General features: G+C 38.9%; 1 protein-coding gene across 1 annotated transcript in view; it reads left to right on the top strand.

Moving 5' to 3' along the window:
• Window positions 1-8,136: 8,136 nt before the first annotated feature.
• LOC124276555 overlaps window positions 8,137-19,975 on the top strand; it is a 56,724-nt gene continuing 44,885 nt past the window's right edge. Inside the window, exons 1-5 of the mRNA XM_046712199.1 lie at window positions 8,137-8,358; window positions 13,672-13,776; window positions 17,294-17,527; window positions 18,131-18,301; window positions 19,382-19,516. Of these exons, the coding sequence (XP_046568155.1) occupies window positions 8,286-8,358; window positions 13,672-13,776; window positions 17,294-17,527; window positions 18,131-18,301; window positions 19,382-19,516 (718 nt within the window). The 5' untranslated portion in view covers window positions 8,137-8,285. The remainder of the gene's footprint in view (window positions 8,359-13,671; window positions 13,777-17,293; window positions 17,528-18,130; window positions 18,302-19,381; window positions 19,517-19,975) is intronic.

Below are 19,975 nucleotides of genomic sequence, written 5' to 3'. Positions count from 1 at the left end.
GTTCTTGTCCAAGGAGATGCCGTGCAGTGATTGCAGCGCGTGGTGCTCATACGAGATACTGAGAAAGACGCCCCCCTGGTGACAAACTGGTGTCTGTGAGATGACTTTTGAAATGACAATTTTAAACATGCCCATCTGGGTTATTATTCTGCCAAATTTCAGACTTCTGTCTTAAATAATAAAAATGCCGTGTCGTCCTAAAACTTCAGATCAAAATCTCTAAAATACAGGGGTTGCGTTTCTTTTTTGACAGAGTTTATTATATTCATCAAAGACAGATCTGGCACGAATTGTCCAATTAGAACAGCCTTTTCCAAGCAGTTACATGGATATATTTGCAGCATAAATAAACAGAATATAAGAAACAGGAAATACGGAGAGCAAGGAATAAATGGTATACTTTACTATCAGTAAAACGATTTAGTTTGGATTTTGGCATATGTACATGTATGGAATCCTAGAAGGGACCCTTTTCGCGTTGTTGCATTGCCGCGTTAACTTTGTTGTAACTCGGTTAATTTTGCCCCATTTTGCTTGTTTTGGTGAGGGCGACAACGCGACAATGTCCCTTCTTGGATTCAATACATATCTACACATTTGAAACATTAATCTGTTTTCAAATTACGACCCAATGGTATTTGTTTCGGGGGATAATAGTGACTGGGTATTCTCTGATGTTAGCTATTTATATGCAAATACAGTATTGCACAACATTAAGTTAGCTCTTAGGAAAGGAGTTGCTATGATGTTAACGTTGAACATGTATATATCCTTCAGGTTGTGTACAAGGTGCCGTCCTCATGCCACGTAAGTATCATCTGATGTTTTGTACTGAGAGACTGTGTTAAAATTCATGAATGAAGCACTGAGATAAATAGCTCTGCAAATCTCAAGCATTCGTGTATTTAATTTGGTACAATGTTCGAAGGTTAAAGATTATTATTCAGCCAAAAAAATAGTTAATGCTACTTGTTTCTGGATATTGATCTTCCAAAAGTCACCAATCACAGCAGTCCGAACGTTTCCACTTCCATTGGAAATTCTAGCGCTAACGTCTCCATCTTGTCCACCGAGCGTCCCTCCACAGTCCCGCTTTGCTAAGGTTGATGAGAATGGCCTGAGAGAAATAAGTGATGGGTCATTATCGAAAGCAACCGAGAATAATACAATTTGGGGCGTAAAACTCTTCAGAGGTGTGCAACGTTTAACATTTTGTAAACAAACCAAAAAGGAAGTTACATGTTAGTTACCTCCCTTTCGCTAAACTGTCGCACGGTTCTAAACACAATTATCAAAAGAATAAAAGCGAATATAGCTATTATTTCTAAAAAACAGTTTTCAACATGATTTACATCTGATCGAACTCTGAATGATAATATCATGATATACTTAAATAGCAAAAGTAAATACTAATCGGTAATCTTGAAAAGGTACTAGTTAATGCAGTCTAGGGGAAATCCCACTGACACAAGCCCAAGCATATCAAAACAAGTTTAAATGTTGAAATTATACCTTTTGTGTCTGGTTTCATCCTTCATATCGTACAAATCTTACATGAATCCCAATAATGAATCGTTCTTTCAACATCCAAAATCTGTCGTCGATATCCGCGATTCTGTTTGGTACACCTCACGGTGCGTTGGCACAAATTCACTGTCACAAATGATGAAAAACACCTCCAAGAATGCCAAGTTGCCACACACGTACACAAATCACTGCCTTCACGCAACAGCCGTCACCATGCCAGAATCGAGTTTAAAGGTTAAAATCACATACTGCACCGAATCCAGCAGTGTACAGAAGAGGTCGTACTCGGCCATTTTGCAGGTGTCTGATCGCCAACGCGTCGATTCTCGTGCCGTCGCCACTGTTTCACCATCTAGGGGCCTCTTCATACTTGCAAAGTTCTTCAATTGTGTCCGTGATGGGAATGTTTCAGGGCATACACAATTCTAAGATAAATGTCAGCTTCGTTAATCAACAGTAGGCCTAATTTGACACGATCAAATCCATGTGGTCATCCTTGATTGGACCAGGCTACGTAAGATTACATGAGGTGGAGAAGGTAGCATAAAATGGAATTTTTTCATCTTCATTGTAATTCCAGTGGTATTACAGTACAGAACCGTAACCTAAATTCGTGGATAACCTTGATTCGTGGATCGCGGAAATTATCATGTTAGCTCGTAAGTTAAGTCTCGTATGACATCACGAAGCGGTTCTTTTGATGTACATACAATGACACGCCTCGCTGACAACAATGTTCCGAATCTCTGCATTACACGCAAGTACACTAAATATAATTGTCCAGCATTGGGATAAATAGCCCCAATACCACCATTACCAAATTTTATTTTTACAAAATGTCAAGGAAAAATGATACCGTTAGCTCCAACCTTCTCACTTCTCGTTGTCTGCTTTCCTTGGTGTCAATACTTACTGCAGTGGGATGTCGTACACAGTGGTATAAAGTAACCGACTACGTAATCCACGAAACAAGGTGACGTCACATTTTGTGGGCACACGAATGATTGATGATTGCCAATGGCTTCGGTAAACAAACGTTTCATTCACGAGTGGAATATTAAAAGGCATTTTCAATTTGCTGAATCAATGAATAAAATAATCAGTGCATATACAAAAAAAGTTTTATGCATTTAAAATATGAAATTCCCCGCACTTCCCTTATATCCACGAATCAAGGTTACGCGAGTGTAATTGAGATAAACATGAAGACATGTAATATGTTACTCATCAAGTTTAATTGAAAAATATAATTGTATTATATTGACAGTTATTCATTTCGAACATGACGTAACCTATCTCCCTCATTAGATAATAGCGTAACCCTTCTTGTGTCGTTTCTCGTATTTGGTTCGACAGCGAAGTAGACCGCGAGAGACTAACCGCATTGCGACCTACCATCGCGCTACATTCAAAGAGTTCCTTGAAAAAACGCTTCTCACTACAAATTGGTTTACAATATCGATAAATAGTTTGGTTTGTTCAATTTCCAGGATTCATTGGAATTCAACATAGGCAAATTTAGTTTAAAACGGCAAATTTTAGCGTTTAAAACATCCGGCTGATTTATAAGTAATGGGGGATATATTATATTTGCCAATGTTGAATTCCAATGATTCCCGGATACTGAACAAACCAAACTATTTATCTTCTAAATGCATCATGATGACATGTATTTTTGAAAGATAACTCATTGAGATAGCTCATTGGAATCGTATGTAAGACGTTTCGGTCTCCTGTAAATGCAGAATCGGTCTTCAAGAAGTTCACGTTGTTCAGGGGCGCCCCCATATACGGACAAATACATTGAATTACGGTTATAACGAATTGACGGATATAACGAACAGTTGGTTTGTTTTGTCCTGGCAGCTTGTTGGATATTTTAGCCGAATGCGCACAACGAACGATGGTTATAACGATCCAGAATAAGTGGTCCCTATTGAGTTCGTTATAACCGTAATGTACTGTGTATTGTTTAGAAAGTGTTGGAGGGAGACGACCAAGATAGTCAGTTTCTCTGATCAACGATTTTTGTATCACTGTCCCCTGATTATGCCGATGAATGTTGACAAAAACAATAATGTGTATACTCCATATTTATTCAAAAGTAACTGAGTAATTCCATTTTTATCGTACTTTGTTGATACAAATGTAACGCATCTGGCTATGTTTCCTCGAGGTTTGGTTTTTCGTTTAACGCCGAACTCCAGCTTTATGGCGACGGTCTGTAAATCCTGAGTAGCTATGATGTGTGTTATTTGAAAAAGTGAACTGTTTTATCGTTCGTATAACTCATAGGGCCATTACAAATATTCTGTTTTTTCCATTAGCCGTTTCATCATATTCATTTCATTAATTTTCAGTTGTCAAAATATAATTACTATAAGATTACATGATTACAGTTAGTTTGGCTTTTATGTTTAACCGTGAAAATTCGGGTTAGAATTGATCTTTAGTAGCCCATGCTAGTCGTAAGAGGCGACTAACGGGGTCTGGCGGTCAGGCTCGCTGACTTGGTTGACACATGTCATCGTATCACAATTACGTAGATTCGATACTCATGATGTTGATCACTGGACTGTCTGGTCGAGACTCTATTATTTACAGACCACCGCCATATAGCTGGAATATTGCTGGGTGCGGCGCTATACAACAAACCAACCAACCAATTCATGTTTATACATTGTAAACATCACAGTTAATTTACTGGTTCCTGGGTATTGTGCAGCTCCTGTCCCCGGGCCTGATGGAGTGACCCCTCCCCGACCACGCCCTTGTCCCGCTTGGGTCAACGAGAACGGGGACTGCTTTCTCGGCGACATGGTCCTGATCAAACAACAGTGCATCGACATGGTGGGCTTGGCTGACTACAACTCTTTCCACAGAGGCAATCCCAGCTTAGTCGACTAACAGTGTTTGGAATATACATGAAACTGGGCAAATGTAATATATGTTATATGTGGATTACACTTTCTTCGTAAAGTACAGATTCTAGTACTTCCGTGGGTTGAGTCCTATCTGGGATTCGATCCCACACTCTCAGTCTGTGCTGGCGATTTGGTCACTCACTTTGAGAGTGTGGGTTCGAATCCCGGATGGGCTTAGAATCTTTACTTGACCGAGAAACTGTAATCCCAAATAAAACATATTTAACATCTATTTAATAGTTTCTTATTTAACATATATTTATTGTTTTTTGTTTATATTAAATACAACTTATTTGACGTTACGATCACAAAATGTTCACCAAAGACGATTAAATGATATATGATTAAAGTACATGTTTATTAGCTTGCATCCAAATATGTTATTCATTATTTTCTGTGAATTAAACGTTTATGAAACAAACTGTTTTTGTCACTTTTATAAAGGTATGATGAAGAGTTTATACTGGTAAACAATATCTATTGTACGTAGTCGCTCATTTTTAAAGAAACTCAACAAATGGAACGCCCATTTCTGGTGTCCTCTGCAATGATATTGCCGGAGTATTGCTAAAACGGCGTGAAACTAACCTCATTCACTCAAGAAATGAAAACTGTCCATGAGGATGTCACACTATTCACTTATTGCCTCCCTTTAAAGAATTACTTCATTCACTGTTTAGCTATACCCGCTCTTTGTAAGGTGAGAGTTTCGTCTCGATACACCCGGCCGTAAGAGCTGAAAGCATGACGTGAAAGCTGACTGTTGTTCGGCCTAACCGTGTTTCAAGTACAAATAGAGGACTTGCATGTATCAATATCTTTGGCTGCTCTGGCAATATGGCGATTGTGTCTGTCTAATTGTGTTATGTCAGACGCTATCAGTACCAATATATGCATTTGGGATACGATAGAGCGCAATGGGCCAAATCACCGATCCGTATTGGGTTACCCGGTGGTGTTGAAACTTCAGCCATGTACAGCCTTTGAATAACGAAACCGCTGCTGGCACGTTATTCGTTATTCGACATACGAGTTACGAAATATGAATCCACTGGGATTTAGGCATCTAATACTTATTTTTCCATGTCTGAATAACAAACCCGGGGCAGGATAGCTTATATCTAACATAAATTTGATATTTGATAGAACTGATTGGTATAGAGTGAATAACGAACCCGCTTTTAGCACATTATTCGAAAAACGAAGAACGAACCCGCTGCTAGTACGTTATTCGTTATTCGAAAAACGAATAACGAACCCGCTGGTAACTTCAGGCTGCTGGAACTGATGGGGACTAATACGTCCTTTTCCTTACTTCTCAAAAATCCTGAATAATGAACATATGCCGGAATATGTGTAACTGACTTCAGCACCTTTTTCTTTTCTTTTTTTTTGGGGGGGTGGGGGGGCGATCGGCTGCTACCTCGTTTGGGGCATTTAAATTCATAATATATCCCCAATTACTTATAAATCAAATACTTCCATCTTCACCTGCGGAGGCCGGCTAATGCCTCTGCACATTAAGCTTTTGTCAGGCCGGCTCGTCCCCTGCAATTGCTTCCATCTCGGGTTGCCAAGGCCGGCCACTGCCCCTGCAACCAATCTTATTAAAATATTAGTAAGTAGCAACCGAACCAGCTCCCAATTATGTGCAAAATAATGATTATGTGTGTATGTACAATAACTGTATTTTTATCTTATTCCGGCCAATATTATGTGTGTATTTACAATAAATGTATTTTCAATTCATTCCTGCCTGTGTTGTTTCTGCACAAAACAGTACCTGTTATGCCACGATGTGTCAACAATGTGTACGAGTACAAGGGGGTATTATTGGAGGACAACACCATTTGCAGCACAATACACCTCAGTGTTCGTGCGAAACCAGCTGAGCTGAAATGTCTGGCCACATTTTCATATAAATATTCGCTAGTGGTCTTATGTGTATTCACAAGCTGCTATGTGAGCTTTGTCGCCATTGTATCTTACCCACATAGAAGGTGTTCATATCAATTCAAAGCGGTTTTTGTAGCTGCAATAAAACGCTTTCATAGCAGAAACATGAATATGTCCTCTAATATGCTATGGCGGGTGAGGTGTCACTTGTTTACAGCCAGTCAAGCAATAACTTGGGAAGCTTATGTGTGTAGACCGATCGCGATAGAGCGACATTCATTGGTGACTTTGTCTAGAAGCCTTTGAATGAAAGAAAACAAATAATGCATATTGACAGTGTTACACTCTGCCTTTCATTGTCAAGCTGTGGACTGTAAACCTGAAGCACAAGACAAAAGAAAAGTTGAATTGTTTGTGGGTAGATTTATGTAAATCCTTGGTCAAATGGTTTGTTTGATATTGCATATCTGCTTATGAATGAGTATGGTTTTAAGCTGTTTTAAGGTTGATTGTAACTATACGAAAGAGGAATCAAAAGACGTTTCACACATGTTCCCATATGTAGAATCGACCCCCGACAAACAAACGCTTTAAACATTATGCTACATCATCGCAACTTCAATTAACTTTCCGTCACGATATGGCTGCAATATTGCCGATGTGACGTTAAATATTAACTCACTCACTCAATTAACTTTCAATTCATATTCAAGGAACAGATTATTTGTTAAATATTCTAAAACTGATGCTGTTATGTAATTACACCGGATGGGACTAAAATACAAGTTACAAGTATATACGTAACGGCAATTCCCCTTCGCATTTGGGCGGTGGGGTAGCCTAGTGGTTACAGCGTTCCCCCGTCACTAGTTTAATTCCCCACTAGAGTGCAATGGATGAAGCCCATTTCTGGTGTTTGCCGCCATGATATTGCTGGAATATTGTGAAACGAAACATACAACCATACTCACTCTTTCATATCTTGGCCTCATTTTAAAAACTCTGAAGCACAATCAGTGATTGATCGTTTGATTAGCACTATGTTCGGCACTGTTACTAATACTGTTCCATATTGCTCAGCTTAAGACGGGTACCGTTGACCCGATGGTCAAATAGCTTAGTCATGTCAAAATGTTCGAATCCTGAAAAGTTATTGGTTTATCAACAACCGTTCCCGAGCTCGAGGATTGCTCAAGGGGCAATCATATACAGCCTTTCACTTTCACTTTCACTTTCATTTTCACTCTCACTTTCACTTACTCGATTAGCTGGCATGTTATCATCCAACTGAAATATTTGTAAAGCGGCGTATAAATCAATCCAGTCACTCACATCAACCTGCTGGGTGTAGTACTATTGGTATTAGTGCTTAAAGGTATCCCTGGTCATTTGATGCAATACCATTCATACCGATACACATGTTAACGCCTATCAAAATGCTTTTCACACTCATTTGTATATATTCTGCGTGGGAAAGCATAAATGCAAAGTTCTGTCATAAAATGAATCAAGCTAAGTTGAACTTGATTGAATACGGGTACCAGAAGTCTCCATATCAATGTCCAACGCACTTTGATAAAGCTCAATAAACCGTAAAATAGCCCAGACACTAATACCGTCGTAAACCCGTTTGAAAATAGAATTTAGCATATTCATTGAATCCTGTGACGTGTTCTGTATTCAGTACACTCCTAACGCGCACGGCTATGTATGAATAGGGCGGTGACAGGGGTGTATGCTACCTCCTATTCATTTCTGCATACGTTTCTACCATACGAAGAAGGTTGTGCTGTACATGAACATGGAAACTGGTTCAGTAGGGTTAAACCACTACGCAATATGCAAACTCTTTTTCGGTGACCAGCGTGATTATCACTAGTTGTATTATCTGAGATGTATCTATACCAGCTCAACATGTGATTCTTGGTGCTATTTAGGATGGATGTATTCAATTCAATGATTCTCAGGAGTGTTTGTCTCGTCGTGGTGTTGTGGTCGTTCGGTACATCAGGTACGTGTTGTAAGCCCTCACTACAGATTTGTGTACATCCATGTACAGCCTTGTCATGTGGTAAAGTGTGCAGGGGTTCGTTATGTGCATGATATTTTCTAACTAACTTTTTCTAACTTACGGAAAATCTACACGTCGTACTTATGACGTTTTGCACCTTTAAACATTTTATTTGTTTTGCTTATATTGAATGCTTTATATGTTTCTGTATCCTAAACAATAAGACAGTCATACTATCTGTTGGCAGTTGTGTCTTGTCTTACATAAATTTATATCTGTAATGGAGCACTGTCGAGAATCACATCGAAAGAAAACAAGACCGGTTTGATGACTAATATACATGTATTACGGTAAATATGACGACGACCGTTAGTCGTAGTTGTATGATATCAACACAATCATTCATTCTTAGCATGTAAAAATCACGAACGATAAATCGAAATGTAGTACAGCAATTTTCAGGGTGGCCCAATTTCCCCCCGACAACAGATACTACGTATTGTTATAGACTATTTCTCACTGACATCATTAAGGTTGTTGATCATTTTGTTTTCATATGTGACTGCTTTATAACATAGACACAGATACAAATACACAAAATGATTCTCAAATTGTTTGCTTAAACAATAATGCGTCTATGCAATATTCGGCACAAAAGCACTGAGGCCATGGTCAGTCTGCACTGAAACAACGCCATATCCATACAGAATACATCAACAGCAATACTTTCCAACCGTATACATTATTCCAAGTGGTTCTACTTCTTTTATTCGCCTATTGGCCCATTTACACACTGACATAGAATATCAAGCTTGATTGTTTACTAGAGAACATTCTTCATAGTTTATAACATCTAAAGAAAATATTTGATATATAGCATATGTGTACGAGCTGAACTGATTCGTCATGTGTATAGGGTAATTTATTCCTGGTTTCAATCCACACCCTAGCTCCGTGTCACGTTACCCTGTTGTACGTAAGTAAGTATTCACAATTTCACTGACCTCGACAATGCTGTAAGATGTATCTACATAAGAAAACATGGGTAACAATTAGGAATGAATATGAAGGTGAAGAAATGGGTGACCTCTCTCCTTCGGCGCACGGTGAGCCGATATATAGACTTTGGTTGGACATTGTATTGTAACGTTGATCGTGGTATGGGAAACGTTGGTGGTATTCAATGCTGTACATAGCTATCAAACACGCTCCGCTAGTTTATGTATCACGTTATGTAAATGTGATGTGCACAGGATTTTGTGAGAGGTCATGGTTTCTTTCATTGGTAGTAATCTCACGTTCTTTTGACGAAACCCCAATATATTCATAACTTCGGGCATTCTTTTATATACTTCCGACTCTGTTCGAATTATAGCAAATAGTCAAATTTATTTGATGGACTTATATTGATGCATATGACTATTTAATTAGCAGTATATTTTATATTAATTTTGTTGATGTGTTTGTAATGTCTCGTAAGATGTACGAATACATAGCAGCAGTGTGCAACATAGTTTCCAAAGTTTGTTAGCCAGAGGGGCTAGCTATGCCAAATTATTCACTGGCCCGAAATGTGAATGTAGACATCATAAAGCTGCTAATATGATGAACAGCTTTATCAGGCCATAATCTTGCATTTAAAAGTGTATTATAACTTAACAAGTCGGAGAGGGGGATATACATGCATTTACAAAATGACCCCATGAAAATGTAAGCTGTATAGAATATAAAGTCGGGCCAGTGACTGTGGAGATTTACTGGCCCGACTGGATTTATACTAGCCACGGGATAGTGGGCCAGTGGCTATTTCGAACACTGCATAGCTAAACACGCTCCTCTAGTTTATGTATCATGGAATATGCATAGAATTTTGTGAAAGGTCATGGATTCTTTCATTGGTCATAATCTCACGTTCTAGTGAAGGAGTGAGATTGATTGACGTGTGCAATATTTATTAACGTAAAACAGGAAGACCAGGTATTGTATATGTTGGTGATTCATTTCTTTCAGAGATATCACACGAAAGAGGAAAGGGTTATTGTCGTCTCTATTTTTAGAAACATCATCATTAGACGTACTTCAACTTGTTTATTGTGCAGGTTGATGGCATAAACGACAGTTAGCTAATTTGAGTAGGTCCTGTGTAGATACATAAAACAGATGTTACGTTGTTCACCACAGCCAGTTAGTTCAAGGATCATTACAATCTCTCCATGGTGATACAGAGTCTCCCCCATGTAGCCTCAGAACAGTACCCTTAGTTACAAGAAATGAATGTAGGTATATGTGTGCGTGCGCGCGCGCATGTGTACGTATGTGTGTACGTGCGTGTGTACGTACGTAACGTGTGAATATATGCATGAAAATGTCAGTCAATCTGCCTCTCTCTCTTTCAAATTTGTAATTTAAATTGGTATCCTCAACAAATTTACACTACTTTTGACAAAAAATCCATTCATAATTAAAATTATTCTTTTTTATAATTCTGACTTTGTTCACCTTTCAGCAAATAGTCAAACATGTTTAATATATACATGGTGATGCATATAAATATTTAGTCAACAAGGTAGTATATATTTATTGCGCTGCAGTGAGTTTTCAGCGTCTTGTAAGTGTACGAAAAGTGTAAGGATTATTTTGCCTGTAAATGGACCCATGTGCAAAAATGATCTTGATTTATGAAATAATATCCAGTTTAAAACAACGTTTCATTTAAATATATGGCTAACCTGTGTTTACCTATTATGTAGCTACTGCAGGACAGTCAAACAATTGGAGGACGAACTGTATTTGAAAACTATTGTAGGCCTACCGTTCAATATTCACACTGTTGGAGGCTTGCATGTCAATTGCGCAAGACCAACCCTCAACAAATATTCATATGACTTCGTTATTAGCCAAGATATGGTTGGATGTCAGTTTTGAAACCATCGTAATACATGTTATATCATGTACTTCAAATGACAATTAAATAAACTATTTCTGCCTGTCTCTGTAATCTATTTTACTTTATCTCCACATATGTTGGGCGAATTGCATTAATTCAAAGGCGATTTACCCCTGTTACACAAGTATTATTCATAATTTGAAATCGCTTTACAAGCTGCATTATATGTATGAACTATTCTGCTTGCATAATTCTGGTGTATGGATTTGTATTCTTTGTAAAAGGAAAGTTATGGGTAGAATCAATGGATAGAACTAAATATATAATTATGACCACCCTATACCCACATGGTATTGTAGTTGATGTTATACCATAATGTTAACTGTAGTAAAGTGAAAGAATCGGGTATTCCTTAACTATTCTGAGTATTATATATACGTCAGCATGTAATGATACAAAATAAGTAAGGTATATCCTACCTCTTATTGTCAGAACCGATGAAGATCCGGAATTGGTCTTCAGGAACCCATGCTTGTCGTAAGAGGCGACTTGGGTGGTCAGGCTCGCTGACTTGGTTGACACATGTCATCGTATCTCAATTGCGTAGATCGTTGCTCATGATGTCCATCACTGGATTGTCTGGTCCAATCTTGATTATTTAACATTACTGAGTACGGGGTTAAACAACAAACAAAATAAAGCAAGTTATTGTCAGGAGTAAACAAAGTAAACCAAAAATAATGAAAAACCACAGAAAACAGAGGGTCCGAGAGAATCACAACGGTTCCAACTGATAACCCTGCATAGCCTCCCTGGTTTTGTTTCAGTGCCTGACATTATGTTCTATAATGTTTTTTAATCTTTTGTTTGTTTTTATCGCATGAGACACTCGACGTTTAGTTCCAAAACTATGTATTCAAAATTATATATTGTAACTGCATTGTTATAGACCCAGGGCTAACCCACAGGTGACGCCGAACAAGTAGGCACCCAATGAATGAGCGAAATTCTACTTGAAGCACGCTGACATATATTTGCATAATGCAGAACGTCTATTCAAAATTAAGGACCAATCATTATCACTACGCTTTTGTAGTTAAAAGTACAGACAAATACTTGTGCACAAGGTAAAAAATGGCTGATCTCATTCTGTTAAAAATGTAATAAACAACTTTACAAACTGATCTTAAATCTGTTTTGGAATTTATTTTCCTAAGATTAAATTGCTGAAGTCACACAGTGCTGCAATGTCAAGAAAGCTGCGACTTTGCCGTAAACTATTCCCAACATGTCGTAAATTGTTTGACATATTATAAAGCCATATCTCTGAGCATTTGACATTTAGCCCGTGATTTTTTAATGCACCACGACATATATAACACATCAAACATAGTCGTTAAATGACCCCTGATGCGCGATGTTTAAGTAACACACTGGCTACTGTTTTGCCAGCCTTGTTCATTGTGTACCAATGTTCCAAGTGTAACGCATTGCATACGAGGGTCGGTCAAAATGTAGTTAGCCTAACTATATTCTCGATGTCCAATGGTTGAAAAGCTTCCATTTTATTTTGAAGGAATTATAAGCAAAGCCATATCCAAAATTTCACATATGTGGGTAATGCGGTTAACGAGATATTAGTCATTAGGGTATAATATTTCTAAACAAATTGAAAATGAAAAACGATCTGTCATTTGGTACCTCTTGGATAATGGTATGCAATCAGTTAATATCATTAATATATGTTCAGTATAGTAAAGACGTATATTTAGACGGGGGCTGTTTTTTAAAGACACTCCCATTTTAATCTTTCAAAAACATTGTGTCTTGATATTCAAGCTGGGCCTGTTTACAATATATTGCGAGCTGACTCTTGTGTTACCATTCAGTATTTAGTTTGAGCCCTTGGCATCATGTATGAATAAGCGAAAACATTAGTTCGTTATAACCGGAGTTTCCTGCATCGCCTTTTTACGGCCTTTGATAACAGCAGAGCCCATTGTACGTTTCCGATAGTGAGCGAGTGAGTTAAGTTTTACGCCGCACTCAGCAATATCACAGCTACATGGCGAGTAAATAATCGAGTCTGGACCAGACAATCCAGCGATCAACAGCATGAGCATCGATCTACGCAATTGGGAACCGATGACATGTGTCAACCAAGCCAGCGAGCCTGACCACCCGATCCCGTTAGCCGCCTCTTACGACAAACATGGGTTAAAAAATATCAATTCCACCCCGGATCCTCACGGGTCTTTTCCGATAGGAAATACTGGGAACTAAAATGCGGTTCATTTTTGTCACTGATGTGTCTAATTTGGAAATATCCTCCACACCGTAAAAAACAAAACATTGTAAAACCACATTATCGGAAATCCGAGAACACTTGTTAACGAATTTGCTTCAGTTTCTCTGTTTTGTTCCAGCTCAGGACACATGCCATTGCTTGAACCCAACCCAGTGTGCCAACTTCCGGGAACAAGGATGTTCCCCATGTCAGTCTCCATGGTGGGGGCCCTACTGTCAAGCACGTAAGTTGAAGATGCATAGCGTTATTTATCATTTAACTGAAGCATTTATCCTAACATAAGCTCAGGACATGAATACATGTACCGTATGTCATACCCCTGTGACATAAGTATGCAAATAACATATGCAAATTAGATAACCGGAAGTAGAACCTTTTTCGCCTGAGAGTACCGTTTGATTCGAAAGTGGAATTATTTAATTTATCAGGGAACTTATACCAGAGATTTAATCAAATGACACAGAATCATAGCTGTTACCGTTACTAAAGTTTAAATATTTACGTAAGATGTAAATTTTGATGCATTATTTCTTAAAAAGGAAGCAGTAATGTGAAAATTATCATACAATTCATCCCTCGTGAATTTGTTAATCTGGGAAATATCCAACGAGTCTTGGTTAATCAGTATTTGCTGATGTATACTATACAGATGAATTCTCCACATACTTGGCTCGTTTTATACCAATATCCGAATCTATGTAATGTCGATATGGTGAGTGACTGAGTTTAGTTTTACGCCGCTTTTGGCAATATTCCAGCAATATCAGGCGGGGGACACCAGAAATGGGCTTCACACATTGTACCCATGTGGGGATTCGAACGCGGGTCATCGGCTTGACGAGCGAACGCTTTAACCACTAGGCTACCCCACCGCCCCATGTCGAGATATAGAGGGTCAGCCGATAACAATCTAACCATAATTCCAACTCTGTGTATCCGGGACAGTAAACTACAGTAATCTACAGTAAACTATGTTTACAACGAAGACGATTATAACAATTTGACGGATATAACGAATTTTTGTCCTGAAATGCGTACAACAAACTACGGTTAGAACGAACTAAACTTAGAGGTCCCTTCAGTTCGTTATAACCGAAGTTTACTCTATATCCCCATCGTATTTGTAAATACCCAAAGTACATTCACTGTAGTATATCGGTGACCCGTGAAGGTCCGGGTCAGAATATTGATCTTCAGTAACCCATGTTTGTCGTAAGAGGCGACTAATGGGATCGGGTGGTCAGGCTCGCTGGCTTGGTTGACACATGTCATCGGTTCCCAATTGCGCAGATCGATGCTCATGCTGTTGATCACTGGATTGTCTGGTCCAGACTCGATTATTTACAGACCGCCGCCATATAGCTGGAATATTGCTGAGTGTGGCGTAAAATTAAACTCACTCGATCATTCGAACCAGAGTAACTAAAATAGGATTCCGCATTAACCGCTGAGTGAAGTATATTCTGTGACGTCACGTCTGTAGCATGACTAATCAGGCGAATGGGTCAACAGTGTATAACAGAATGGTGGTGTGATGCCCTGGATTATTTCGGATGCAATCAATAAGACCCATTTCCATCGGTTATCTCGTCCAATCGAAACCAACATAGATGTTTTTAGTACCTACACCGAACATATTTTTTGTGTTAAAATATTTTAGCAAGTATACTTTAAAACAAAATGCACAAACATAAGGCTACGAAGAAAAACTCTAAATAGTATTTGATAGTCTTATGATGTGCGTTTTCGTAATAAAAATGATTTGACAGACATGATTACCAACATATTAGCAAATGTGAGGAGTATACACGTCAATGTCAGCTGGTGTAATTTCCTAGGTATGGTGTATTTGATTGAGAAGATTAAAACTGATAGCCCTAAAGTACTGTCGGTCCGCCCGGAGAGCGGAAGGTCGCGGGTTCGATCCCCGGCCGAGTCATACCAAAAGACGTTAACATATGGTACTTGTTGGTCCCTGCCTGGCGCTCGACAAGGACTGGTCGGCTCGGAGTCAGTATAATGTGTCTGAGTGGGGTATTCATGCTTCACTGCGGCATGGTATCTCAGTGGGCTAGCACTATAAAACCAGCTTCAGTCTGGGCTAGTACAAGCAGCCGCACATACACAAACACACGCATGCACGTCGTCATATGAGCGAAATATTCTCAAGCACGACGTTAAACCCAATTTCACCTCACCTCACCTAAAGTACTGTCGGAAATAGAAAAAAAACCCTGGGTTTTTTCACATTTATATCCACGATTTATTCAGGTATTATGTGAAAGTGTGAAATATCTGTTAAACCAAGTTCGGTCTAACTACAGTCTCAGTGGTAAGGAGATAGGAAACGTTAAAAAAGAACTTTACTGAGGAGAGATTAGTGCAGAAATGAGCAATGTGTTGTCCAAGTCGACTTATTTGGAACAGACCTTGGCTTTATGCAAATTAGTGTGCGATGATATTGTATTACAAAGGACACTTTTTAAATTCCCATTTTGAAATTAGACTTCGCTTCATTAGAAACGATAGCTGAACGTACAAAATAATATTTTTAACTGTGAAACTCTTAAGGATGTAGCTGCCATGGAGTCTCACAACCACTATCAAAACAAACAGACACGGGGGTCGTCTCAAAGCAAAACCAGGTCGGGTGTCGCAGAAGGTGGTTGGGGTCGGGCTCGGGGATAGAGATATCAGCTAAGATAAGATAATTATTTCGGGGAATTAAGCTGGGCAAGTAACATTTTACAAATAATATCAAGTCCGGTCGATCTTCGGGTTGCCATGCTACCTATATATTTTGAGACATTTAATACGATGACTGATTTAAGTCTTTCTATATAGGTATCATACTATTTTACATATCTCAACATTCACTTTATGAAAGAAAGACACGTTAGATGTTAATCAACATGTGAGACATATTCAACACACAAGAAAACGCATATATTTAATATCTTTGAGATGACCCCTTGTGCCTGTAGGCAGCACGTGCATTCCATGCTAGGTGTGTCGACGTTGCGTCATCATACCTGGCTCAGGGACCTAATTGTCATCTATAGTCTGATCTATTGTTATAAACAGCTATTAGTATTTTGCCCGATTTTTCGAGTAAACATGCTTGTTTTGATATCCTATTACGCATCCCACTGAACGCCCAGTTTGGCCGATGTGGGTTATTTGGACATATGCTATTTGCAATTGTGTAAATTTTAGGGATACAGAGCAACAGCCAAAGAAATTTTTTCTATTTCCGACAGTACTTTAATACCTTCATTTTTAAGTTGTTCACAGAGCCATAGATAATTTATGTGGAACCACAAAACCGTGATATGTCTGTTAATTCCGTTGTACAAATGATCGCATCCATCAATCGTTTCAATCATGATTTTATTGGAATTTATATTCCCAAAGATGATTTATTGAAACTGCAATACGATAGCATGTCTACTGATTCCTTTGTAATGCAATTATCTCGTTCATTGAGTACTTGAAACAGCCTTAACAGGTAACTGAAAGTAAATAGCATCATTCTGTAACGTTTTGAAATGTGTCCGCAAAATCAGGAAATCCTATATTCATTGATTACATATCCTATGTGCGCTTTAATTATTCAGTCACAAATGATTTGTATTTTGGGCCGGTGGCCTTTATATTGAATAGAACTGTATTTCGACACACTTAATTCATGCAGTATTACGGGTTTATTCGTTAAGCATTACACTTTTTTGTATTACCAGAAAACATAGCTTACTCCCAAGTCACCCAACAGAAAAGCGTGTACGTTGAGTATGATGCACTGGGAAACATCGTCAGTATAGGTAACAGTAACCTCGCAGTAGATGGCAGCAAGACTACGACTGACATAAGGACCTGTGCTCGGACGTTACGATATACTACAGGAACATATTTCACCTTGCGTCTACCTTCGTCACCACGGATCGCTGGCATTCGGGTATATTTCCCTATTATAGGTATGTATGATTCGAGGGGAGTACTTTCCATTTTGTACCAGTGAAGATCCGGGTTAGAATTGGTCTTCAGCAACCCATGTTTGTCTTAAGATCGGGATCGGGTGGTCAGGCACGCTGACTTGGTTGATGCATGTCATCGTATTCCATTGTGAAAATCGACACGCGTGATGTCAATCACTGGATAGTCTGATCCAGACTTGATCTTGTACAGCCGTAGCTGGAACATTGCTGATTGCTGAGTGCGGCGTTAAACACAATGAACAACACAGAAACAAAGAATTTTCCATTTCTCAGTTGTTGTTTTTTTTATTCTGTTTTTTTTTTTTTTTTTTTGGGGTGTCTTTTGTTTTTGATTATTTAGGTTTGTTTGGGTTGTTTTTGGGGGTGGGTTAATGTATCATTTGCATTTTCCTTACATGCGACACAAGTCGAATGGTAGAATGCTGAAGGTTGAGCTACAAGATTACATTACTGACTTTTTCCTTCACCAGGAGATTCCCTAGAAGGTCTTCAGGTCCTTGTGTATGACCATACATGTTACGTTTCTATTGGTAGAATGCTGAGAAGCTACAAGATTACATTACTGACTTTTTTCTTCACCAGGAGATTCCCTAGAAGGTCTTCAGATCCTTGTGGATGGCGATCTGTGTTACGAGTCTACCACAGCGACATTGCCAGTTGACATACCGTGTTCGACAACATTGATAGGGAGTAACATTACTCTGTACCTACCTCGTGAAAGATATCTGTCGGTGTGTGAGATTGAGGTCAACGGTGAGTGGAAACAACACTCCTTTCTGATTATTATCTGAAATACAGTTTGGTTGTACGAATTGATGATTGATTCAATGCGTTTTGGTGATATGGTGCTTGCATCTTGGTACTCGTTCGACAAAGAGTGATCGTAGCGCTTATCGTAACGATTGTCGTAGTGCTACGATCGCTTTGTGGATCCGGGGCCAGGAATTCAAAGCAGAAATTGTCCAACGTACCCGTGTTTGGGAAGAGAGGACATTTAGTTGCATTTTATCCGTCAGTGTTTGAAAAACTTTGGACACCCTTCAGTTGCGATTAGGCATATTTGCATATCATCAGACATTGACGGGTTGAACGATATACTTTTTGAGGTAGGTTTGAATTTTGATGTGATATGAATAAATGTATATGCCACAGAGATTATATGTAATTGTCCGATGCATTTCAAGTTTTGGACAGGTACCCTTTGTTCCCGTGTTTTTTCAGTTGAGCAGTTGACTTGCCTTTGCACGTGTTTGTGACGGTAACGTTTTCGCGAACACGTGGTATAATCACTATTTGAAAGTAATTAGTAAACATGTGCTCATGTTACAGTCGGAATCGTAATATTGCTTTTTATTACCTACGAGGGCGAAACTATCGGGGTTTATATTGTTCATACGATGCCCTAGGGCAACATATCACGTTGTCATGGTGACGTGATGTCACAGCATTGTTTATTCTATGACGATGCGTTGAAAATGCGGCGGTGACGGGTAGCCACCCAATGTTTGAAAGTAGATTTGGGTTAGTTTCCTCAATTTGACGACTTCGGTAATAAATAAAATATTATATTCGTGCCCATATGATACTATGTGTACGACACTCGTGCCTAAATATCGGTATATCCCTCGCTCTTGGTCGGGAAATAGCAACATTTAGGCACTCGTGTCGTAAACACAGTATGACATGGGCACTCATATAATATCCTCTATTAACAGATATTTCTCATGGATGTGGAAAAGGGTTATGTCTGTTTAATTGTTTAGTTTACTGTTTGTATTGTGTTTTCGGTGGCGAATCAACAAAATGCACTCAATATCCCGAATTGACTTCCAGTATGTGGCGATGGCTGGTATGGTGCCCAGTGCGAGAAACGATGCACATGCAAGGAGACTGACCCTATCTGCAACCCCATCAATGGTGCTTGTCCTTCCGGTTGTCCAGATGGCTATGGCGACGTGGACTGCAAAGGTGAAGGGTGACTTCGGTTGACCGAAGACGAAATAGCTTTGATCTATTATATTTGGGTCCATGTAACGCTTAAACACTCAAATTAATTTTCTCACCCTATACACACACACATGTATTATATGGTGTTATACTTAATCGGTTCGTGACAAGAATGTTATTGCGTAAACACATAGAATTTTGTGACTGTAACTGAGGAGTACGATCGATTGGTTAATGACAAGTTAATGACAATTATCATATGGTAACTGAATTTATAGAACTAGGATGGGTTGAACACGAGTTAGTGACAATTATCATATGGTAAATGTGAAGATAAAGCACCAAGACGGGTTGAATACGAGGTAGTGACAATTATCATATGGTAAATGTGAAGATAAAGCACCAAGACGGGTTGAATACGAGGTAGTGACAATTATCATATGGTAACTGTGGAGGTAAAGCACCAGTGAATACGAGGTA

The sequence above is a fragment of the Haliotis rubra genome, unplaced genomic scaffold (genome assembly GCF_003918875.1).
Source record: "Haliotis rubra isolate DU_JTF1 unplaced genomic scaffold, ASM391887v1 Scf21, whole genome shotgun sequence".
Classification (NCBI taxonomy): domain Eukaryota; kingdom Metazoa; phylum Mollusca; class Gastropoda; order Lepetellida; family Haliotidae; genus Haliotis; species Haliotis rubra.
This window is presented reverse-complemented; position numbering and strand designations above follow the sequence as displayed.